Source organism: Symsagittifera roscoffensis, chromosome 1 (assembly GCF_963678635.1).
Source record: "Symsagittifera roscoffensis chromosome 1, txSymRosc1.1, whole genome shotgun sequence".
Taxonomy (NCBI): Eukaryota; Metazoa; Xenacoelomorpha; order Acoela; family Convolutidae; genus Symsagittifera; species Symsagittifera roscoffensis.
The window spans coordinates 3,534,324-3,559,409 of NC_087062.1; the positions used below are offsets into that span (position 1 = coordinate 3,534,324).

General features: G+C 34.5%; 3 protein-coding genes across 3 annotated transcripts in view; 2 read left to right on the plus strand and 1 right to left on the minus strand.

The window, feature by feature from the left end:
• LOC134841703 (endoribonuclease Dicer-like) overlaps nucleotides 1–23,909 on the plus strand; it is a gene marked incomplete in the record, with an annotated part of 119,725 nt that extends 95,816 nt beyond the window's left edge. Inside the window, 8 exon segments of the mRNA XM_063857770.1 lie at nucleotides 9,932–10,464; nucleotides 12,528–12,734; nucleotides 13,157–13,432; nucleotides 15,341–15,871; nucleotides 18,554–18,744; nucleotides 19,784–20,843; nucleotides 21,188–21,730; nucleotides 23,392–23,909. Of these exon segments, the coding sequence (XP_063713840.1) occupies nucleotides 9,932–10,464; nucleotides 12,528–12,734; nucleotides 13,157–13,432; nucleotides 15,341–15,871; nucleotides 18,554–18,744; nucleotides 19,784–20,843; nucleotides 21,188–21,730; nucleotides 23,392–23,669 (3,619 nt within the window).
• The window catches only part of LOC134857014 (uncharacterized), a 290,454-nt gene that overhangs the window by 141,756 nt on the left and 123,612 nt on the right, over nucleotides 1–25,086 (minus strand). The window lies entirely within an intron of this gene.
• Nucleotides 24,839–25,086, plus strand: part of LOC134841790 (fibronectin-like) — a 121,820-nt gene continuing 121,572 nt past the window's right edge. Inside the window, exon 1 of the mRNA XM_063857858.1 lies at nucleotides 24,839–25,085. Coding sequence (XP_063713928.1) covers nucleotides 25,052–25,085 — 34 coding nt within the window. The 5' untranslated portion in view covers nucleotides 24,839–25,051. The remainder of the gene's footprint in view (nucleotide 25,086) is intronic.

Consider the following 25,086-nt stretch of genomic DNA (forward strand, 5'->3'; position numbering starts at 1 on the left):
TGCTATTTTTTCTAATCCTTCACCATTTCTCGAGGCTTATCCTCAACTTTTCTTAATCTCATTTTAATTCTATCCATCTAAACGTAACTTAAACCTAAATCATCCATCAGTAAAGCTACCAATTACTGAAAGTAAGGAAGAAAATAAGAAAAACCAAAAAGGAAGGAACGGATTTGAGTGTTTTTAGCAAAATCATTGTTTTTTTATGACACAGTTTAAATATACGCCTAATAAACAATAAGAATACGCACTAAAACCAATCTTAAACGTTAACCACATAACACCAAACACCAAGTTTTAGTTTCAGCACAAAAATATCAGGTTTCACAACAAAAACTAAGTCTAAATCACTGACACATCCACTTTATATTGATAAACTAGGTTTCATATGACAGCATAAGCACTAAAAATTGATTTTTACCAGCCAAAATTTTTGGTTTCAGTCTAGGTTTCAGTTATAGGGTCAAACGTTTCAGTTAAAATAAGTATAGTTTCCGGTCAAAGTTTTTAAGTTTCTGTAAACGGATTCGGGTAAAACTAGTCAAACCCAAATTTGGATACCATAAGTCAAAAACCTGGTCTTAAATGGTAAGTTTTCGTTAGTTTCAGGTTTCAGAACACAAAAATTGAGTTTTTGGTCTCAAAATTGAGCTCCGAACGCCGAATTTTGACTTTCTAGAGAAAACTAACGGTGTTAAAACCCACCAAACCAATTTTAAAATTTGGTTCCTTAGGCTGAAACGTACGTTTCAGAATTGGTGTTTTTGGTTTCAGACCCAAAAATCTTGCTTCCCAAGTGAAATTTTTGTGAAATATTGAAAGATAATAGGAATCCTTAATGCACTAACCAATTTTTAAACTCAAAAAACTTCTAGAAGGTGTTAGTTTGAGCCCGCAAACTTATAGTTTCAGAAAACTAAAATCGTCGTTTTAGGCTAAAATTTTCATCTTTTTAGCAATTTTATTGCTGGAATAGAAATATATTAGAGAGACCAACCTAAATTTTCAATCTCAAAAACTCTAAAACCAAGTGGTCAAACCATAGTTTCAGTTCTAGAAATCATAGTTTCAGCCCCAAAAACTTAGGTTTCCGCAAACAAATTTGTGATTTTGAACTTACAAACCTGTTCCAAAATTCTAATTTACACTAGACCAGCTATCAAAAACCAACTTTTTATTTTCATGCATCGAGTGTGAGAGAGTTTAAGAGTTTTAGGTTTGAGATTTCAAAAACTAAGTTTAAGATATCAAAAGATTCGGTTTTCTCAATTTTTTTTGCAACATGAAGCACAAACCAGATATACTTAAGCTTTTAGAAAATTTTAAGATTAAAGAAACTCAACTTCAGCTACCATAGTTTCAGGTTTCAGATTATTGTTTCAGTCAAAAATTTTTGTAGAAATTTTAACAAAAAAATCAAGTTTTGAGCCAATAATAACCAAAAAAGGCATATAGTTATATTTTTAACCATACCATAGCATCAATAAAACTTCACTTGAACAAAGTTTCAGGTTTCACTTAAGGTTTTAGCGAATAAAAAACTTGAAAAACTTAGAAAAGTTTTAGAAATTTTTTTTCCAAAGATTTTTTTTTCTTATTTTATTATTAATAACCTTTGTTAATTTGTTAATATCCAATATTTCCTAGGAGGTTTTCATTACTCTAAAACATACTAATCAAATAGTTCAACTTAGCTTAAGAAAAAGAAAACAAACATCGTAAAAATTAATGTCAACACATTTTAAAATTGATGTCATACAATAAATTTAAAACTCAAATTAGGAAATAAAGCCCCTAACATCATATGGGATATCACTAACACTGAAAAAGATCATATTAGTATACTAGCAAAACACCCTAACGACGATAAACACGAATTATACGTCTTTTTTCGACGATATACTCCAGAAATTGACACAATTCTTCAGCAAATAAAAATACCAAATAATTTAATTCAATACCGCAAGAACGATTAATTGCTTGACTCCCGATTGCTTTTTGATATCATAATATACCCAAGCACAAAACTACTTGCATTTTAACCATTTTTTTAATTAAAAACACAAATTTTTCCTTAACAAAAGTTAAATCATAACAAGTTTATAAGAAAATTTTAAATATTCCTTATAATGTTTGTCATCACCTAGATAAATGTTTATATAACTCAAAAATGATGTAGAATGCTATGACAAACGTTTATAAAGTAAATACAGCAGCATTTAATTTAAAACTAAAATTGAAAAATAAAACCACAAAAATTATTTGGTATATCACCAATATCCAAAAGGATCAAATCACAATTTTGTCCAAACATTCACACAAAAATATTCACGAACTAACTATTCTCTCTCGCAGCAATAACCCACAGATAAATTCTATATTATAAAAGCTTAAACAGCCCCATAGCACTATTGATCTATCCAATAAAAATTTGTTTTCATTGAACCCAGCAAATCTCACAGTAATTTAAATACAATTATTTCAGTCCTTACAACTGATCAGTACACAACACATCCAAACCCTCCATATATTGTTAACAAAACTTTGAGTGAATTAAACAAAGATGGCAAACGTAGTAGCATACCCAAATTTAGCTCTCGAAAAGTTTACCGGCTTAGATCCAAATGAAGATGCAAGAGATTTTCTTGAAATAGTAGAGAAAAAGATCGCATTTTCCCTAGGCACTAGACCAGCAGACGCAGGTGACGAACAGGACGCATATGATAACAGACAAAGAGCCTTATTTGGTTCAATATTAAGAGGTCCAGCCGCTCAATGGTATAAGGGATTAGCAGCAAACTTACCTTGGAATGAGATAAGAGATCAATTCATAGATAGATTCACTGATGATAAGGATAAGTATAGGAGACGAATAGAAGCAGAAAACATAAAAAGACAGCCTGATGAATTCATTAAAAGCTACATACATAGATTAAATACCGCAGTAGACCGTGGATGGCCTAATCCAACTTTTAATGATAATCAAAGAACAGCAAAGAAAATGGAATTCTTTGTACGCGGCTTAAGCCCGCCAGGCTTGAAACAAAAGGCTCATCAATTCCTAATTGAGAATCCACCCTCAACTTGGCAACAATTAAAAGATCATATTGCTACAAAAGACTTAAGTTTTGCAATAAGTAGTGAGTTTATCGGAGCAGCATCCAGTAGCATAGATAATAAATTGGAAATAGAGGGAATAAAGGATCAACTTAAAGAGTTAACAGGACTAATGAAGGATCATAAAATAAACGCAGCTTATAATCCACATGAGCATAGAAACAAACAAAGCAGCCCAATGTTTTGCAACTGGTGTTGCATGTCAGGCCATACGATAGGCCATTGCTTTAAATATAACGATCAACAGGAGCAAAATTATGACTCGCTTCAATTAAGAGAGAATTCAAACAGAAGTTACCATAACTATAGCAAGAGTAGGTCAAGAGTAGACAAAAGTTTATGACATAAATCCCCAACAAGAGTTCAGGCATTTGTCAAACTTCAATGAAAGTTCTCAATCGCGTGGCAGGTCGAACAGTAAAAAACCCTTCAACGAAAATAACGATTATCATCCACCTTACCAGATCCACAACTTTAGTGATGATGACATTCCAGGAGACTATACCGATAATGAGTGTGAACTTGTGAATTTAAACTAGATCAGTCTCCGTCTAAACAAAAAAAAACAATTATATATTAACTTAAACCAACATCCCGTCGGAGACAAAAATAAAAATAACGGTCTGGAAACCCAATTTCTACTAGATACTGGAGCAACATGTTTGCTTATTAATTTTGACAGTTATGAACAATATTGTAAAATACAGCCTCTGCAGCTGAATAAATCAAAATCAAACACAGTTGCTGTTAATGGAGAAAAACTTAAACTTATAGGTTATACTAATTTTGACTCAACTTTCGGTACAAACACTGATAATCCGGTAAAAATCAAAGCATGGGTTTCAGCCGAGAACGGATGCGATCTAAATATACTAGGTATGGATTTCATTTCTCATAACTTTAAATCCATAAACTTTCCAAATTTAAACTTAAAATTAAAAAAATACCCAGATATAACAGTTCCTATCAGTATTATAAGAAGCAAAAGTTATCCATATGTAAGCTTTTATCAAAATGTACTTCTTGATAAAAATATAACTATTGCACCAAAATCATCCCGCGTAATTTCAATTTCTCCAGCAGGCATAGTTTTCAAAGTAGGAACATCGTTTATAATTGATAAGTCCTTACAACAAAAAGGTATTAATGCAAAGATCACTTATTGTAGGAATGAAATTAAGTAAAATCCTATCGTACTAAAAAATTCCAGAAAATCAAAAGTAGATATAAACAAAGGTGTAATAGGCCAAACATTTGAAAACATAGAAATAAAATATACCCATTTCTCCCTGCTTTAAAATAATTATAAATGTGAAGTTTTCATTAAAACTTTTATAACGCTTTAAAATTGTGAAGTTTACCTAATATTTTGTATACTGAGCAGTAAATTTAATTTAATCTTACAAAAAAAATTACAAAAAAAAGATTACGATTATAATCCTACAAATGTACTACAATGAATAGCGGTTCTGTATGACACCCAAAAGGATATGCCAAAATGCATGAACACGGATTTAATTCTTAACCGAGATCGAAAACAGTCAAGTACGCTAACATTTTTGGACCATCCTCAAAATCAAATAAAGATAAAGGGATCGGAACCCAATGGTTCAGACAAAAAAGTTTTTCGACTTCAACATATTTGCGAAAAAAAATTGCAAAAGGCCAGGAGTTTAAAATATTACAGTTTCACGAGTCTATAATAATTTCATTTTCCTCATTTTCAGGCCGTTTTATTAATTGATATTTCAGTATTACACTTAAGGGAATGTCAAATTACCCTACGTACAATAACGAGAATAAATAGAGTGAAACCTTTGATGAAAGAACTAGCCAATGTAAAATTGTATCAAACTTGATTCTGCGAAGTTAATTGGTACCATCGGATTCCTCTTAGGGCCCAAGTAGGGACCGATGACATTAATTATTCAGCCTTATAGATTTCAAGTTACAAATGCAAACTAGAAGAAATTCATCAAAAAGGGAAAAATTATCTCTCATTTTTCAACAAATTGAGTACGTTGTTACAATTATTCATGATCTTAAAATGGGCGAACATAGTTTTTCGACCCGACCCGCCGCAGATTTATGCCAGCATTTGTTGTTGGCTTTATGTAGACTTTCAATACCCATGGTACCAATTTCTTTTAACCAACGCAATTGATTGTTGGTGGCTGTATGCAGCCTTTAAGACTCTTATGATTCACTCCTCAAAATTTTGGCCACATTACTAATTCGGTAGGTTTGAATCCACAACACGCAGGCATTTAAACCCATAAATACAACAAATTTTCAGAAGCAACACTTTTAAAATTGGACCGCATCATCATTAAGATTGTTTACGTTAAATTTTTGAATCATAAAGTTCAAGACGACTTTTCTGTACTAAAACATGGATTGGTGCAGGGGATTAAAACCGAAGAAGAATTATTACACTTATCTTGTCGAATATTATACCGTTTGTAATTAGTCTTCAACTTTCCTTACTTTTCATATTTCATTTTTTTATTCTTTTATCAAATCTTCTCCATATCTTATCAGAAAAGGAAACAAAGGTTCCTGGTTATGACAAAAATGCTGTCAAATGAAATATTATATTTGTTTATACCTGCCTTACAACTTTTAGAATTTTCTATTCGTTAATATATTTGCATCTATTAAATCATAACCCAATTTTTATAGCTGTAAAAATTGCTAAGGACCCCATGGTAAGCCTGTGGATGTCCCCAGGTGGACATACATTTAAGATTAGGGGTTAATTAATGCCCAAATTTCCATTTTTGCTTTAACTACATAAGTTTAATATCTGAGCTTAACTCAGTATTGTAAAATGCTTTATTCCTGTGGTTAATAAACACCATGATCGTCTTTCTTCATTTGTTTTCCGTGGTGGGTTTGTGTGAAACCACAAGATTATATTTTCCACCTTTTATATATATACAATTTTAAACTTTGTCATTCATTGTTCAAACATTTGATAATTAGCCTTAGTATCCGAATGTAATTCGGGATTTTGAATATTTGGTTATTTTATATTAATGTTTAGCAAAATGGAATATGACCCAATTTTAAACTGGAACTGCCGAAATGCAGACCCAGCACCAGAGGAGTTAAAAAGAAAACTGCCTCTCAGAAATAAACAACGAAAACCTGTAGCAGTACAATTTTTGTCAATGGACGACAGGTTAAATAAGAACCCTCGGAATTTTCCCAGTTTGACTCAAAGATTGGAACTGCAGAAGTGCAGAGAAGCCAAATTGGATACGGAAAATCCAAAATTTGTAACGAGTTTAAAGTACTCATTAAAGCAAAATTATAACAGATGGAAACTGCCATCGTTTATTGAAGTCGTCAATTCAACGACAATGGAAAAGGCGATGATGCCTGTCGAGTTCATAACCCAGCAAGAAGTGGTTATAAAGAACGAAACCAACTTCTGGAAATTAAAGAAGAGAGAGGAAGATGGCTACATCCTCAAGGCAGGAGGAACGCAGGTCACCATCCCGTTTGAGGGAATAACTGCCTTCCCGAACTATGCAAAACCCAAAAAGGAACAAGACGATATTCAAGAGCTTACGGACGGGATGAGCAGACTGCGAATCAAGAACAAAATCAAAAAAAGAACATCGTTAAGTTGCAACAAAAACTCGAGGCTTCACAGAGGAAGATAGCGATCCTCAGATCATACAACGTGGAGCTAGAAGCCGGAAGCAAGCTCTAGATGAAACCTAACCTATCTACATAACTTCATTTATAACTATATTATTTAATCATTAAAGTGTATAAATTTTCACCATGGTAACTGTAAGAATCGAACAGCTTAATTTTCTAAAAAAAGGGGTGAGTTGTAGTATTGAAAAATACGACACAGTCAAAAGACCATTGTCTTAATTGTTTGTTTAACGACACAATTCTAATTTGGAGCGTGCCATTTAAATTAAAGCCTCTTTTCACTAAACCAGATATTGACTGATTTACTCTTATTAGGACTATAAAATCTTGTTTTGAAAATCCACTCCTTTTTAAATACTTGTCCAATTTTGCTTATTTTTTCATGCTCACTATTTTAAAAGGGCGGCGATTATTAACACGTCCATTTTAACTGTAACTTGAAACAAAATGGATAAATATTTAGCAGTCTTGCCGGCTGCACTGAAATTCTCCTTGCTTTGATTAAGCAGAGATGCACCTGCAATATGATGCATGAGAGAGAGTAATATGAATTTTTAATCAGACAAACTGAAGGCTGCGGTTAAAATCAAAGAGGACTAATAAGTTAAAGATATTTGATTTGAAAAAATCAAATAAAAACTAGTTGAAAATTCCCTTATAAGAAAGGGAGAACAAAGGAGCAGGTGAAACCTGAATAATTCAAGATTGAATCGGTTTATGCTTATAATAAACAAAAGTGAATTATGATCGTCATGCAATGTTTTTAAAAAAAAATGACTGAAGAGTTGGATTGCTTAGATTGAGAGTCGATCAACGTAGGGAATACTCCTATATAGGTCTTACATATTACTGCAATCTAATTGCGATCTTACATATTAATGATTAAATGAATATGCACTTTTTGAAATCAATTCAAATTCATCTGCTATAAGTTTGGTCTCTTCAATAGCAAAAGTGAAAATCTTGTGAAAAAATGAGATCGACTCCTAGTTTCGAAAGGGTTTCCAAATTAAAACTTTGCCTATTGATCCAGTTTTCTCACTTTGAGTTGATTTCTTCAAAAATTTTCAATCATAAATTGTTCTTGAAATTTGAAGAGCTTCAAGGCTAGATATTTTTTAATACTCAAAATACGAAGTTTTTTGTCTTTCCTTGCGTTCATCGATGATAACATTGCCTAGAACAATTAAATGCATCCTTTGCGATTAGCAAGGGAACTGCAGCCGTGTACTAGAATTTTTCTCGTACGTAGTTCTTAGAACTGATCTGTTTCTTAAACAGCATAGCAAATTCAAGTTTCGTATTTTGCTCGTTTGGAGTAGTTTTAATGCGCATGCTTGGGACAATAAATATTCGAGTCAGTTCTTTGCAAATAGAATATTCGTTTATTGACTCAGAGTTTTCGTCTGAAATTCGGTCGCCTTAGCTTCCGCGTTTTTTTGCAAATGATTTTTCAGTATGAGCTGGTTTGAAAGTTGATTTGGTTTTGTTCATGCGTAGATTTGGTTTTGTTTTGGTTTTGTTCATTGTTTTTGTTGAGCCTTTATTAAGAGTAATAAACGTAGTAAAGACTCTTATATAGGTCTTGCTGATTGTTTTCAGGAAAAAGTCTTAAAATATTGATGCACCTTAGTATATTTGCACTTTTTGAGTTCAGTTGAAATTCATCTGCTGAAAGTGACGTAAATAGTTCTCTCCAAATACGAACGTGGAAATGGCGCGAAAAAATATGAACGATTTCTTGTTTCGAAAGTGGAATTTAAGTTTTCCCAGCGGAATAAAAACTTTACCTATTGATCCAGTTTTCTTAAGTTGGGTTAATGTTATCAAAAAGAGCCAATCATAAATTGTTCTAGAAATTCAAAGAGCTTAAAGGGCATCGTTTTTTTCTTTGAATTTCGAAAGTTGAGATTTTTTTAAGAAAGTCTTTTTTTATGTTTACTTGCGTTCATGGCTCTTTTCCAATCTTTTCCGATTGGCTATGGTTTAGACATATGGCGAAGGCTTAAGTAGGTCTTCAGGGTTTTTTTTCGTTTTTTCCAACCTAAGTCGCAAATATTGTTGCGACGCAAATTTTGTTGCGACAGAATGTGTTCATTTTGATCAAGAACCAGCTATTAAGTACAGCCAATTCTAAGGATATTAACACAGACTATTATAGTACAATTAGCACTTAAGCTTCCCGGTATCATGGATCTGTAGCGTAGAGGTAGGGAAGGAGACTCGCAACAAAATAAAAGTGTTCGAACCTGGGCACGGTCAGATGTTTTTAATGAACTTTTTCGTCTACTAGTTAAAATGCGTTCGCTTTATAAATTGAGGCATGTTATTTGGTAAATTTCTTTTCTTTTTCAAAGTGACTGCTAATGCGTCATAATTGTCTTGCTTCACTTAGCAATTATGTAGACTCATAATTGGAGTGCGTCACTTAACAAATTTTCTAGACTCAAAGTTTTATTCAGTTTTTCCCAGTAGCGTTATCGGTCATGTTTTTGCGTGTGTACGCGAAGTGCAACTTTGCCTCTGTGTATGAAGGTTTCAAAAGATCAGTGTCTCTAAGAAACACAATATATTTTTTGAATTTTTCTTTCTTTTTTTTAATTGGTGAGCAATCATACGCTTTTTGAAGCAGATAATTGAATTCATAACTTTTTGCGCCTTTTTGAAACTTTTATCGAATAATTTTTTGTAAACATCTGCCTATTTGATAGCTGTTTCATTGCTTTACAAAAGTTTTTGATAGATTTTGACTCAAAATTTGGAAAAGAATGTATTCTTTAGCAATGTAATTTTCAGGTGTTTTTAGCTATTTTTTGAGTGCAGTGTTTTCCGTTAGTACTATTTTCAACTTTTTGAAGTTATATTCTTCGACATACTAATTCTGCATAAAATGATCGGATTTTTTTTTAAAATGACTTTTCCATTCATATTGTTTTGTTCCAAGTCTTGCTAATATTCCTCTCGTTTTCGAGAATCTTTCTCTGTGAAAGATTTTTTTATTGCGTCTTAACTTCGAAAATTTTTGTTAGTGCGAACGATTGTGGAATCTTTTTTTTTGTTAATTATATGAAGCAATGTATTTTGTCTTGTGTTACTCTCTTGCTTCTTTTTTCTCGTGTTTTTAATTCTAATTTTTGTTTAGGTCGTCTGAAAAAGTTCAAGTTTTCAAGCAGTCTTTAGAAATATCTCAATCGTCCTTAAATGATTTGTTGGAAAAGACGAAAATTAGTTCTCCGTTCATAACCAGTAAGTACTGCTATGTCAACCCACCAAACTGTAACAAAGCAGCAAAGTTTGATCTCTACAAAATCTACGAAAGTTTCTGCATCGACTTGGATCATTTTCTCAAAAAAGACTCCAACTTTCACATTTTAAAAAGACATCAAGATAAATTGCCCAAAGATGTCTATTATCAGCCCGCAGTTTCAGTTATAATCGACATCGAAATAAATCAGATATGTTTTGTTTACTCGTTATGGAAAACCGATGTCAAGTTGGCTATCGATCGTGACTTGCCGGAACCAGTTTTAGAACAGCTTCAAGTCTGTTTGAAAGAAATGTGTGCTGAAGTTCTGGAACGCGTGAAGAGCTCTGGAGAAATTGACGGAGAGTCGAACGAGGTTCTGAAAAGAGGGAAACTGATCCGACAAGTTATCAAGGATCTAAATCAGGAAGGTACGTTTAAAATGTTCGCATCAGGTGACAAATTACAGATTATAAATTAAATAACCGGCATAATTTTAACCAGTATCTAATGTTTTGTTTATGTAAGGTAAGTTTATTAAGAGATTCGTTATGAAAAATTGCGAAGTTGTTTTTTTTTCTAACGGAGAACAAGGCCGACATCTCCGACGCAAGATTTTATGTGAAATCCACACAATCATGAACCACAGCTTAATTTAAGCGTTTCCAAAGGCTTAGTTAAAAAAAAACAGTTTGTGGATCGCGCTGTCCAAAAACTTGTGCTGTGCTGGCGACGAGAGTTTCAGGGTTGATGCGTTAAGCAAAATTATTTGTCGTAAATTATACCAGTTTAAGGGTAATGGTAGCCAAGTTTCATAAATATTTCATATTGTATTCGAATATTATTATATTATATTATTTTATTATTATATTATATTCGAATATTGTTTCATATCTATTATATATTTAAATGCGGGCTTCACTATCTCGCCATGTTTAAGCTTTTTCAACGTATTATTTTTGCATGTTTAAGCTGTATCGTATATTGCAATGGTTAAGAATTTTATTTCGATTTTCCAATTCGATTTTAGTGGTTATTTTATCGAGTTTAAATTAAGCAGCCCAATATCGAATTAGGGGTTGCGAATTTGACCTCCAATTTTGAATGCCCGAATCATTTTAGTTAATGAGATAAGACGATTTTTGAGATTTTTTCAGAAATTTCAAATAACAAAATAATTTTAAAAACTTGAAGTTCCCAACTCTGTAGTTGGGTGCTGTCAGATTACTCTAATGAGTTATAAATCTTGCCTCCAAATATGACTGTTCAAATTCTTGTAGTTTTCGAGATATGACGTTTTTTGTGATTTTTTTTTCAAAAAATTTTCAGAAAACTTATATTAAATTTTTTTTTTGCAAAATCTGAAATTTCCAACCCTGTAGTCGGGTCCTGTCAGAGTATTCTCAAAGATTATGAATCTTGCCTCCAAATATGACTGCTCAATTCTTTGTAGTTTTCGAAATATGACGTTTTTTGTGTTTTTTTCAAAAAATTTTCAGAAAACTTATATTAATTTTTTTTCTTAAAATCTGAAATTCCCAACCCTATAGTTGGGTCCTGTCAGAGTAATCTCAAAGATTGCGAATCTTGCCTCCAAATATGACTGCTCAATTCTTTGTAGTTTTCGAGATATGACGTTTTTTGTGATGTTATCAAAAATTTTCAGAAAGATTAAATTATTATAAGTTTTTAAAAATCTGAAATTCGCAACCCTGTAGTTGGATCCTGTCAGAGTACTCTCAAAGATTGTGAATCTTGCCTCCAAAAATGACTGCTCAATTCTTTGTAGTTTGCGAGATATGACGTTTTTTGTGATTTTTTCAAAAATTTTCAGAAATTAATTATTAATTAATTAATTGAGTTTAAATTAATTATTTTTTCAAATTTTGAAATTTCCAACGCCGCTATAGTTCGGTGTTGTCAGGGTACTCTAAAGAGTTGCAAATCGTGCCACATGCGACTGCGAAACGCGACTGCTCAAATGCTTTTAGTTTCCGAGATATGACGTTTTTTGATTTTTTCAAAATTTCTCGAAGAACATATCTGCAAAGAAATTCAAAAAATTTGAAACTACTAATTTGATGAAGATACAACCTTATTGTCAGCGTACACCCAGGCGTCTCAAATTTTGCCTCTTAATATGAATGCTCAAATCCTTTTAGTTTCCGAGATCAGACTTAGGTTTGGATTCCTAACCCTATATTAGGGTGCTCTCAGTGGTTGCTAATCTGGCCTCCAAATTTCTCCAGAGGCCCATTAAGTTTTCGAGATGACGTTTTTAAAATGAGAATTAAAAAAAGGTTCAAAATTACCAACCCTGTAATTGGGTGCAGTCAGAGTACACTAAAAGTTTGCAGATGTTGTTTCCAGTATATGCGGTTTTTCGTGAGCTGTCGAAAAATTTCGAAGCACCGAAGGTGCGTTAAACGCTAGTTATATTCGAAATAAAGGTATCTTGTTACACTGGATAAATAAATATTGTGTCTAATTGCAGAGGACGAGGACATCTTCTTGTCAATTGAGGCCGACACGAATGTGGACAGTATGATGAAGGGACATTTGGGGAGCAAGAAGAGAAGAAGAGTGTACAAGAAGTCGTTTCCTGTTAATTTTACTTCCAATTCCATCCCAACTGACTCGAAACAGTGTTACTTTTACTCTATCAATATGAAGATGTACAAGAAAGCATCACATATTACAGGTTGGTGTTCTAGAATGCGTTGCAATTAAAGGCATAGTCCAAGCTATTTCAAATGATAACCAACTACGAATTGATGACAAGAATGAAGTTCCTTTGAACGATTTTTCAGTTTTAGGGCTCATTTTAAGGTCCCAATAACTTGAATTATGATTAAGCGTGTAAATAAATTCAATTCGACTACTGCGCTTGAGTTTCTCATTTTGTCATTGTTAAGATTCAGGTCATGGAGTTTCTGGGATCCTTTGATTTTAAAAAATGCTCACAAACAAAAGAGAAATTTTGATGCCGGAAAATGTAGCTCATAACTTAGATAGCTTAATTGAGAGATTGCCATTGGATAAATGATTACTGTCTACAGAAATGAAAACCGGAGGTCAATTGGGGGACAAACTTGAGATATAAGTGAGGTTTTTGTTCTCTAGGAGCGGCTGCGAACTCCGATCTAATTCTGGACACTGACCAATGCTACGGCATCATCGCTTCAGTGCCCCTGCCCCCCTCGCTGCCCCAATTCACAGTGCACACGCGGGAGGGGGAGGAGCATGTGGGGATCCAGCTACGCCAGTGCATCCTGATGTCAGATGATGAGATAGACTCGGTGGAGATGTTCCACCAATACGTGTTTAACGAAGTGCTGCGAGTGGAGAAAGATAACCTCGTGTTTGACCCGAACGAATCGCCTCTCCAGTATTACATAGGTGCCTGTACTATTTTAATAGCCGCTATTGTTCCGACTAAGTTAAAAGAAGTTAAGACCATTTATCCACAAGGGAAAGAACCAGCATACGAGCTGTTCAGCTCATCACGGAGAAGCGCTGTTGTACTTAAAACCGTGAAGCAACAAGCAGTGATCATAATGGGACTCGAACATCCTACCTTTCGATTGAGAGGCGGAGGCGTAACCACTTAACCTCCGGACGGAACTGGGCTTTTTCGCGAATCTTTTGCCCATGAGATTTTAGATAGCTTGAATAAATCAGTATCATATCTAAAAGCATGTTTAAAAGTCAATGAACGAAGTGACGAAAATTATATAGTTCGTGACGTTTTTTTTTCCTCAAGAAATTCAATGAAAAAATTTTAAAATGTGATCACACTCTAAATTGGGTTTTTCTGGGTTTGACTTTTCATTCGGAGGTTGCAAAAGTTCAATTTCAATTCTTTTGCTAAAATGAAGGCAAACTACGCATGAATAACGAAGTTGAACACGGCGTGCAAAAATGTGAATTAATCTAGTTACCAAAGTTGATTTAAATACCTATCCAAAAGAGTCAATCATAAAGAATCGTGTCTGGAAGTTCGAAGAGCTTTTAGGTGATATATATATATTTTTAAAAAGAATCATTTTGTTCTGTCGTCTCAAATTCAATGAGATTTTGCCAGCTGTCTGTTGGCTACTTTTTACCGACAATTTGACGGAAAGGGAACGCCCTAATCATTTGGTCTCGGTCTATGCAAAAGTTTTCCTGAAAATTTAGGTGAATGCTGTCCAAAATGAACATTGAAAACGGGCTTTTCAGAGAGTAAAAACACATGAACTTGCGAATTTTTTTTGTCGACTAGTGTATAGGTCTTAATTCTTTTCCAGGAAAAACACTAGAAATCTGATTTCATTTGAAGTTCAGTTCGCCAAGGTCGCGAAAAAACCGGTTTGAATTTTTGACTTTTCGTCTAATTTTGCGCGAGGAAAGCGAGTGAGCAGGCTCATTTATGCTTAATTTAAGCTGTTTACAATAACTTATTTTTGCTTAATTCTAGTTTTACTCGAGTACATTTAATTTTTGGAGCTTTTCAACGCCACTTTGGGAATCAAAAAATTCAGGGAATGTCTGCAAAAATTGTTGTCTGCAAAAAAATTTGCTTTTTAAAAATATTTTCCCAGTCATTTTTCTACAAAAATTGTTCCCCAGTGTCGAGAAAAACCGGTGAGAAATTTTTGTCTTTTATGATTTTGAACGAGGAAAGCGAGCGAGCAGGCTTATTTTTGCTTAATTTAAGCCGTTTACAATACACTTATTCATGCTTAATTTTAATTTTACTCGATTACAATTAGTTTTTTTTGGAGCTTTGTAAGGCCATTTTGGGAGTCAAAAAGTTCGGAAAAATTCTGCAAAAAAAAACGTTTTTTTTTCAAATATGCTTCAAGCCTTTCCAGTCGTGAGTCGAAGAACATAAAAAAGTTTCCAGTCTTTGAGTCGAGAAAAATCGGTTTGATTTTTTTTTTATTTTCCAGTCATTTTTTCTACAAAAACTGTTGTACAGTTTGCCTATTTTAATATGACTGTCGAATATGCTTATGTTTGAGTTTTTCGTTCAGACCTTTTATCACATCACGCATAAAAAAACTTTAAGTTCATTTTTTTTGTTTTTTAGGGCTATAGTCGGATCATTCTGCATTACTTGTACAGCAACCGGCTATCCTTCTTTGAAATTGGATTTTGCTTTTATGAAATCCGAGTGGAACAAAAAAATTTTCCTGTTGATCCAGTTTTCTCTAAATGTAATAAGTTTACGAAAAGTGCCAATCATAAACAGCATTTAAAATTCAAAGAGCTTAAACGTGATCTATTTTTTAACTCAGTGGAATTAATTATTTAATCCTTTAGTTCTTGCATCTGAAGACGAAGACGGAATCTTCATCGATTTCCAACTGATGAGTGACATAATAGCGGATTCGCAAATTCACTTCAAACAACAACACCCCTTTAAGTTCAACGCCAACATATTCAACAATGCAGTTGTCTCTCCAACTTACCGCAAGCAAGAACGACCTCACAGAATGTACGTGGTGAAAATAAGGAACGACTTGAACCCTCTGTCCGAGTTTCCGAGGAGTGCTTTGTACGAGACGTACTCGGATTATTACCGCATAAAGTACGGAGCAGATATCACTAATCTGAAACAGCCTCTCTTAGAGGTAGAATACACGAATCTGAGGCTGAATTTACTGACTAATAGATTTGGACGGATGGCTAATGGTAAGAATGGCAAAATGGCCAACAATCTGAGCGCCAGAGGTGACGAAGACAGAGGACAGCAGAAGTTAATTGAACCACTGGATGCAAATGACAAGCAGTTTTTTGTACCTGAGCTTTGCATGGTTTGGCCGATAGGAGCTGCACTTTGGAAGAAAACTAGTAAGTTGTTAAAACTGTTTTTTTTTCAAGTTTTCAAAGCCTGGGATTAAATAGCTGTTTTTGGAAAAAAAATCATAGCCTTCAAAAGAAGCCAGAGATTCAGTTTATTTAACTTGTGGACTTTTTGGCAATATCGAATGAGTAATCAGATTTCGAATAATCTTATACCACAAGTTTCCAAACCTTCGTCATCCGCATTTTGTGCTTTTTTAGCATTTTCTGCTATAATTTGTAGTCCTTATTTTCATTGTTGTCCTGACTGCTAAAAAGAATCATAGGTATTAACGCGATGAGACTAGCAGAATGTGTTCGTAGTGCCTTGATTTTTCAGGGAAAGAGTTGATGTCTGAAATCAGTGTTCCTGAAATAACGGCTCTGTTTTTACTTCTTTGAGATTATCTTTTCATATCATTCACTGATGGATATTTTGACCTGAAACTTTCTTTCTGGGAAAAAATGTTCTTTTTTTTGTTTTTTGATAATCCCTCTGTTCCATTTGGCTACTACACTTTTTTCCCCGCGAACAACTTTTTTCATGATTTCGCAGATGTTTCATCTTGCTACACATTAAATTCAAAATCAATCAACCACCCAGCGCCTCTGGGTTAGAGGTAACAAACCTGCTTGAGACGACAAAGGCTTGTGGCTCGAATCCGGTCAGGATCTGTTTTTTTTTAACTAGACTTTTTCTGACTATCTTCTCTCTGTTTAATTTTGTCTGCTTAGTTCTCGTAGCATGTGCTCTTTTTGAACATTCAGCTTTCTTTTAACTAACTGAATATCATTTGTAAAGCCCCATTGGTGGAGGCAATTGAGTTTCAATGTTTTAAGCGAGTTTTTAGTTTAATTTTTCTTTTTTGATGAAATTTTAACAAGGTATATAAGTAAAAAATGATAATTTTATTTCTGAATTTTCTTGCTCAATCTTTTTGCTTTGAATCATTGTATGCGAAGATTGCGCTCGCGCTTAGGAAGCTTTTTAATTTCAGAACATATAATTGTTCTTGTAAACAACTTGGCCAACAAAATCACTGAATCAGTTTCTTAAATCTGCTTTTGTCAACCAACAGCCACATTTTGAGCATGTGTGCATTTCAAATACTGGATGGATCTGTTTACTCTTCATAGTTTCCGCGAACTTAGTGTGACTGTGCGACTTTTTTCTCCTAACCTAAGTCGCAAATATTGGTGGCACCTTTGCGACTTTTTGATAGTTTTGACATTCGAGTTGTAATAAGTGGTTTGAATGTGCTTTGACATTTGATTGGTAATAATTAACACAGTTGATGCTTTTTCTATCCATCTAATTAAATGAAAAAAGCTATTTGTTCCAAAGAACAGTACAAAAATTAAAACTCGTTTTCAGAAATTTTCAAACACAATATCGCAATAGTTTATGCATAATTTTATGCTTTCCAATTTATAACATGCAAAGTAGGCAGTGTAAATACGTTCAGTTTGTTATATTCCAAATAATTACATGCAATATTTTGTCTGTTTGTATTTGGTGCCTCTTTTGCTGCATCGCATGGGCAATTTATTAACATATGTAAATGCTTTATTTGTGACTATTGTGAGCGAAATGTGAAGAGACCGTGGCGTAGATGCAAGGACAGGAGACTCTAGATCTGGTCGTAGGAGCGATATTGCCACAGCAAAAATTTTATTTTTCAAGGCTTATTTTAACTTTTTTTGTAATTCATTTTCTCGCTCAGCTTCTCCTCGGTGTCAATAATTGCTATATGTTGATTTCAAATGTGTTAACTCTGATTTGTTTTAAGAGTGTTTTTCTTTTAAGTTTTAATGTTTTAAAAACCTAATGAAATTTTTTTGGCTCAACTTATGGATACTCAAAAATTATCGACTTTAATACCGCTTTGTTTCTATGAAAATGTAACTTTTTTTATTTGTCATATATTTTTTGTGAAAGTGAACTCTGTTCAAGACAAATTTATCAAAACGTTAGTGAACCTAAGCAACTTCGAGACTCCATTCCACTTAGCATAGAGGTATTTCGGTTGCCTTTCTATCCTAAGGTCTGGAGTTCGATTCCCTTGGTTTCAAGTGGGTTATATTGCAAGATTTCAAATTTTAAAACTTCATTGCCCAAAATTTTTTACGACAGCAATTTTTTATGGGCATTTTTTGGCTTAGGCGTCTACCCATTTGTTGACTCAAGCGGACGCTACCAACTTTTTTTGGCTAAGTGGCTGCTCGGTAATCGCTAGTGGTTGTGTTTTCGACTTTTTCTTGAAATTTTCCCTCAATTTTCGGTTTTGTTTTTCAGCCTCATTTTCTATTCGCTAGCGTCCAATGTTGAGCTTGTGTTGTATCGCATCTGTGTCACAACTTCTTTTTTTTTGACTCAGCGGATTTTGTGTCAATTTCTGTCTGATAGTTTGTCATGAATTGCAAGTGGTGCGAAGCTTTGCTTCACCTCTGTGCACATTTTCTCTCTAATTCGCGGCTCTTACACTTGGATTATGTATGTATTATGTATGTATTATTGCATGTATTACACTGGTTTCAAAATTTTATTTTTCAGAATTTTAATTTTGTTCACCACTTGACAACCAAAGTGTATTACATTTTGACAGCGTTAAATTAGTTTGATATAGTTGAAATTCAAATGTGGGGCAAAGTAATTGTCAGCTGTCTGATAAAATGTGTTTTTTTTTTCAGTCTGCTTACCATCTGTGCTTTACCGTCTGGAACAGCTGCTGGTTAGTCACAGTGTTCAGATGCAGATAAATCTTGAAGCTCTCCAGGTTGACGTGAAGAAACATTGGGATGAAATGAACCGATGTGAACAAAGTGTTATTTACAACTCAGAATTCGAAAAGAAATATTTTGAGCAACAAGTTCATAATTTCGTAAGTATGATCAATGTGTGTGCAGTTCAAACAGATACACTAGTGAACAAAGTTAAACGCAAATTGAGGCTTTCACTCTCTAAAAGCATAATTTTAAGGACCGTTTTGGACTGTATTTACTTGGAGTTTTAAAAACATTTCCACACAAACCGACAGCAAATGATCTGAATTACCCTCTCTGAAAATTTCAAATTTAAAGCACGTACCATTTTTTCCTGGTCTGAAAATGCCAGTTTTTTATCGTCTTCGCTGGGTTTTGCATCACAGTGAACTCCTCGAATAAGCGGAGTAAAAAAGTTTGTTCATGCTGCGTGAAACATTCTCAGCGAGAAAATTGAATTTATCTGTGTGAAAATTTTACTTAACTCGGCTGTTACTTTCTTTTCACGCGGATTGAAAATCTTATTGCGGATGATGAAAACTGGATTTTTCAGACCCGGAAAAAATGGTGAGTGCATCAAATTAAAATTTGAGACTTTCGGAGAGGGTAATCCAGATCATTTGCTGTCGTTCGATGTAGAAATTTTTTTTAAACTCCAAGTAAATACAGTCCAAAATGGTCCTTAAAATTATGCTTTTAGAGAGTGAAAGCCTAAATTTGAATTAAATTTTGTCCACTAGTGTATGAAATTGTCAAATAAGCTGAAATTGAGAAAAGAATTTTCAGGAAGAAGTGCAAGGCTGTTTTACCTAAAAAAATTTTATCCAAAAATTCTGCTCTTATTCATGCATGTAGTTAGTAATTGGCAATTTTCGTCTAAAACTGGATGGAAAAAATCATAAAAAAAGGAAATTAATTTTCATAGAAATTTCAGAAGTTTCTTCACTCAACTCAGTTTAGCTGACCAAAATCTACTATTTGACAGCCATTATTTTTGAATTCCATTCAATGAAAGTGTAAAAAAATTGCTAAATCTCGTGTGAACACGCCGTTTTTATCGTGCGGTAATTTTGAAGCGCGAATAGAGAGAAGGGCGGCTTTTAGTTAGATAAGCATGACATGATTTGTACCAATTTCGATTAATTCGATTCATTTTAGGAAGGATTCGACGTGTCTCTATCTTCCACGTCTATTCCTACATCTCTTCAAGTTCTGCAGTGTCTAACTATGGCTTCTTGCACAGACGTGGCCAACTTAGAGAGAGTGGAGACCATCGGCGACTCTTTTCTCAAATATGTCACTTCAGTAGCTCTGTCTCTGTCCCATCCAGATGCTTCGAGTGGAGAATTGTCAGTTAGAAGATGCAGATTTATCAGCAATGAGAATTTGTTCAAATTAGGTGTAGAGAAAAATTTTCCGGGATGTATATACTATCAGACATTTGATCCAACTTCTAATTGGTTGCCTCCATCTTACGTTTATCAGCCTTCTGATGATGCTGCAGAAGCCACCGGTTCACAAGTGAAGGTAAACTTTTCTGAAGATTGGAAGGCGGTTGAAACTGGAGTCTGGTCCAGTGAGTTGGTAAATACGGAAGAAGGTGCGGCTGCTAATCCTGAAGATGTAAATGCTGCTACTTATAGAATTTGGGCTCAAACAGCCGCCGAGCAGCAAACAGGTGTTGACTGGGGGACCCTAGAACCATCGGAGTCTTCGTCGCCCAATGGGACCAACAATCTGATCCCTCTTAACGGCACCGGGGCTAATGGTATGAATGGAACCAATGGTATTAATGGACGTAACGGAAGCTTTTCGCCCAGAAATGGAAGTCTACCGTCGTCGCCTTTTGGTGTTTTTTCGCTCTCAGATGATTTACTTGGCGGCCTGGAGCAGTCCGAAATCGACCAAGAAATTGAAGATTTGTTTCTCGATCCAGAAGGGGAAATTTTGTCACCTCCAGATTTCAGTAGCTCTCGTGGTCCCACGGGATATTCTACAAAACCTAAAGTACGATCCAAAAACACAAATGCAATTGATAAATCGAATCTGCCATCGCCCTACTTGGAAAATTGCTTGTCAGACAAAAGCATTGCCGATGTCATTGAAGCGCTGATTGGCTGTTACTTTGTCCAATCAGGGTCAGCAACTGCTTTCAAATTGATGAGTTGGCTTAATTTACCGGTGATTGAAAAAGAAGCATCGTTTCAAAGATTCATGAGTAAGTCTGCTTGGAAACGACTTCGAATACTTTACAAATGATCAGCTCTCACCGCCACGTAATTATGCTCGGCGATTCAAATTTTGTGTTTTGATTTTTTACTGTGTTATTTAATTAGAACCAGTACTAAGGGTTTGTTCAGTAAGTAGTTCGAACTAATTGACTTATTGCTTTTCGCGCCGTGAAAAAACTAGCGCAATTTTTCAGGCACTGGAGGAGCGAACGCCAAACCTGAAAATTCCTAGTATATTTCCATTACACACTTCGCCAAACCGTCTTATCTTAGTTGTTCTTAAAAACCGACTATTCTATTTTATCGCTCAGAAATTAATGTTTGTGTTTAGGTCCGTTGAACGACTTTGAACGAACTATATTCGGCTCGAGAGATCTTGCAGATGTAGAAAGAATCATAAATTACACTTTCAAACACAAGCGAATCCTTCTAGAAGCTTTCACGCATCCAACAATGTCAGACCTTTACCCTTGTTTGAGAAATTACCAGCAACTCGAGTTTATGGGAGATGCAGTGTTGGATTTCATCATAACTAAAGAAGTGTTTTTTCACCCCAGCTACTTTTCATCAGGAGCTGTGACCGACATGAGAGCTGCGCTAGTCAATAACATAATTTTTGCCTCTTTAGCTGCCAATATTGGTTTGCATAAGTACCTAATACATATATCTCCACTGTTGTGCAATCACATAAATGAGTTCATCAATTACAAAACAGCAAAAAAGAAAATCGGCAAAGTTGTAGAAAATCAGCAAGATGAATTTCCGACTTCACAACTTGGTCTTTCGGACGATTTGAAGGAGTTGGAGGTCCCAAAGCCACTTGGAGATGTGTTTGAGTCACTGGCAGCTGCTATATACATAGACTCTTCCTTCGGTTAGTCGGCTTGGCATTGTTTGACTCATAAAGTGTAAATGAACAACCACGCTTACTTAAGATTTTTAGTTTCGAAGAGGGATTTTAATTTTTAGATTTCTCAGCGGATGATTTTTAGTTTTGAAGAGGGATTTTAATTTTTAAATTTCTCAGCGGATGATTTTTAGTTTTGAAGAGGGATTTTAATTTTTAGATTTCTCAGCGGATGATTTTTAGTTTTGAAGAGGGATTTGAATTTTTTGATTTCTCAGCGGATGAAAAAATTGTCTATTGACTCAGTTTTGCCATGAAAGATTTTTGAATGGTTAAGAGCTTTAACGCGATGTATTTTTTTCTTCAAAACTGGGAAGCTGGAAAATGAAGAATTTTTTTTAGTTTCTTTGTTCACAGACACTTTTACTTTCTGCTGACTATGTTTTTGATTTAAAAGCAAAGTAAATAACCCTGTCGGGAAAAATTGTACAATACTTTGTAATCGTATCAGGTTTTTTGTTTCCAATTGTTAGCCTGATCTACTCGCAAAATCTGTCTGGAATCAATGCTTTCTTACAATAAAAATGAAAATTTTAAGTTAGTCTACTACCCGTATATTTGTTTTCTGTTTGTAGTAATCATCCCTACTCTTGCGATAAACAAGGGTATTGCAAATTGGGTACTATATATTTTTTCCCCTGTTTTTTTTGCAAACTTGATTTTTCGACACAGGTTTGTGCCTTTTGTTGTTCTGTCGGCTTAGTTTCCGTACCACGGACTTTTGTTAAATGTTCAATATCCTTTTTAATGTTTGAATGCATTTTCTAAAGTCCTAATGGTGGAGATAATTGAGCTACAAGATTTTTTTGCAGAAATTTGGATGCATTTTTGAAAAAAGATAAATTTAACTTGGAATGTATTAGCTGCTTCAGTTAATATGAACCTATTTATTACGCATGAGATTCTTGCGCCCGTGATTAGCAAGTGTTATCAATTTGGAACATGGATATTTTCATGAAAACAATTTGTCTACCAGAATCATTGAATAATTTTCTCAAATCTGCACTTTCGCCAGCTTGACTGACGTATTTTAAGCATGAGTGTATTTTAAATACCCGCTCTATTTGAAAGTTTTTTATGTTGGTTTTTCGAGTGCGATTCTGAGACACTTCCGTTTTTTTTGGCTGAAAAGTTTCCGGCTTATACCAATTCGGCTTATTGGCCTCATATTGCGTCGTTTGACGTGCGAAACAAGAGCCTTATGCTTGTGAGTTACTGAAGGTGTTTTTATTTTTTTTTATTTTTATTGAAATTTTTGTGTGACAACAATTTTTTTTCGGCCTTCAAGGGTATCTGTTTAAGAGTTTCCGGCTTCTGCTTCGTAGTTTTGTTTCGATGCTAATTTAACGTTTAATTGTCTTATTTGGTATTTTTTTCTTAAAATGAACTTTATTCAGGCTAAATAGGGTTTCATTTTCTGTCAGCGAGTTATGCTAAGTTGCTGTGGTATCGCAAGTGGTGCGAAGCATAATGAGCTTTAAATCAGGGTGGCTTTCGATTATGGTCTTTGCCCCTCAGATTTTGTGTTTTTAGTTCTTACATTCGGACTTTAGTTCTAACCACTGTACAACGGCCGCGTAAATGAAGAAAAAGGACTTTTCTTACTATTATCCATTTTTGTATTTCAGACCTAAACGTGGTGTGGGAAGTGTTGAAACCAATCATAGGACCCCTATTGGAACTATATGCTGAGAACACCCCCGTCTCACCGATGAGGGAATTGATGGAACTGAAGCCTGGCCGAGTGCTGTTTGAGAGGATGCAAGACACCCTGGATCACAAGGTGCAAGTGCGAGTCACAGTCACTGCATTGTCTTCCTACATCGGAGTGGGAATCAATTTGAGGACGGCCAAGTGCGCGGCCGCACAACAGGCACTGAAAGACATCAAGAGCAAGGCTGGTTGAATCAGTGAGAACCGAATGGGAGTCAGTCACTTGGCTAACCAAAAACAATGAACTGATCAAGATTTTAAATCAATTAGAGCAATTAAACTGATTGAAAATCTTTCAAGAACTGTAGTCCTTACAAAGAAATTTCAATTTATATGTTTATATGCTAGGTTCTGCATTTTCTATTGATTTGAACGGCTGCATTTCTTTGTAAGTAAGGATTTTTGCATGTTTTAAATTAAAGCTATTGAAAAATTTGTTAGCACTCTTTTATGACTTTTTGTTTAGTGAGAAGGGATCTCTTTAATTCTTCCCTTCTGGTACCTAGTAACGAATTGTCGCCCCTATAAGTACTAATTCGACGGTTAAGCAATTTTGCACCTTGTAAAAAATCCCCCCCCCCCTTTGCAAAAGGGGGAATAGTGAAAGAGATCAGCCAAAAGTTGCAAATGATCATCTTTGAAATCGTTGAGACTTGATAAATCTTATTGGTTGTACTGGATTGCGTTTATAGGAACTGGCCTGTTTTCAGGTCTTAATTTCATTAATCAAAATATTCAACTAGTCGATGACCATTTCGGTGAATAGCTAAAACGTCTAACGGGAAGATTGTTATTACTGAGCTGAACTAATCGTACCAAATAAAAAATAGAGATATTCTGAAAGAAAGTGAGCTGTAAAACATTAAAGTTAGCTGAAAAACACTTAAATGTAAGTACGCTGTAAAACATTCGCCCAAGAAGCCTGTTGTCTAGTTTGAATGGAAAAGTTAAGGGCTCTAGGTGCAAGCAGTTACCGATTGTTTAAAGTTTTATTGTGTACCTTCGATGTTCGTTTAATGAACGCTGCAGAAAATTTAGATGTTGATTTTGTATTTTTGAACATCATGATATTTGTTTACATGTCATCCGGGCATTATTGATTTGAGCAAAAATTGTAATAGAAAAATTAAAAAAGTAAGTGACCTGATTAAACATTGGTTGTTCGTCAATTTCTTTTAGTCTCAAGATTAATATGTTTCATGTTTCAAAAGAATTGATTATAATGAGCTATAAATGGCTTCTGAAGTCTCTTTAATTGATTTAAAATTGGCTCTTAGTTCGAGAAAAACTGCAGAAAGCAAGATTTTATCTAATTAGTCGCCAGATGTGGACGTTTTTTGAGCAATCAAACGGCATGCCTTAGCTTTAAAACTGCAAACCATAATGTCATAAAGTGAACAAAGTTTTCTCAATTTAATAAAATTTTGTTGTTAATAAACCAAGCCACGTAGCAAGTTTTGAAAATTTGAGAATTTGGATTTTTGAAGCTAGTACACCATTGTTTAACCGAACAACAGCCACGATTTGCCGAAGCCAATCCATCTCAAAGCTTACAGTATATCGTGTCTGCTTCAGATGAGAGAGTTTGTCGAAACACATCGCTCAAAGGG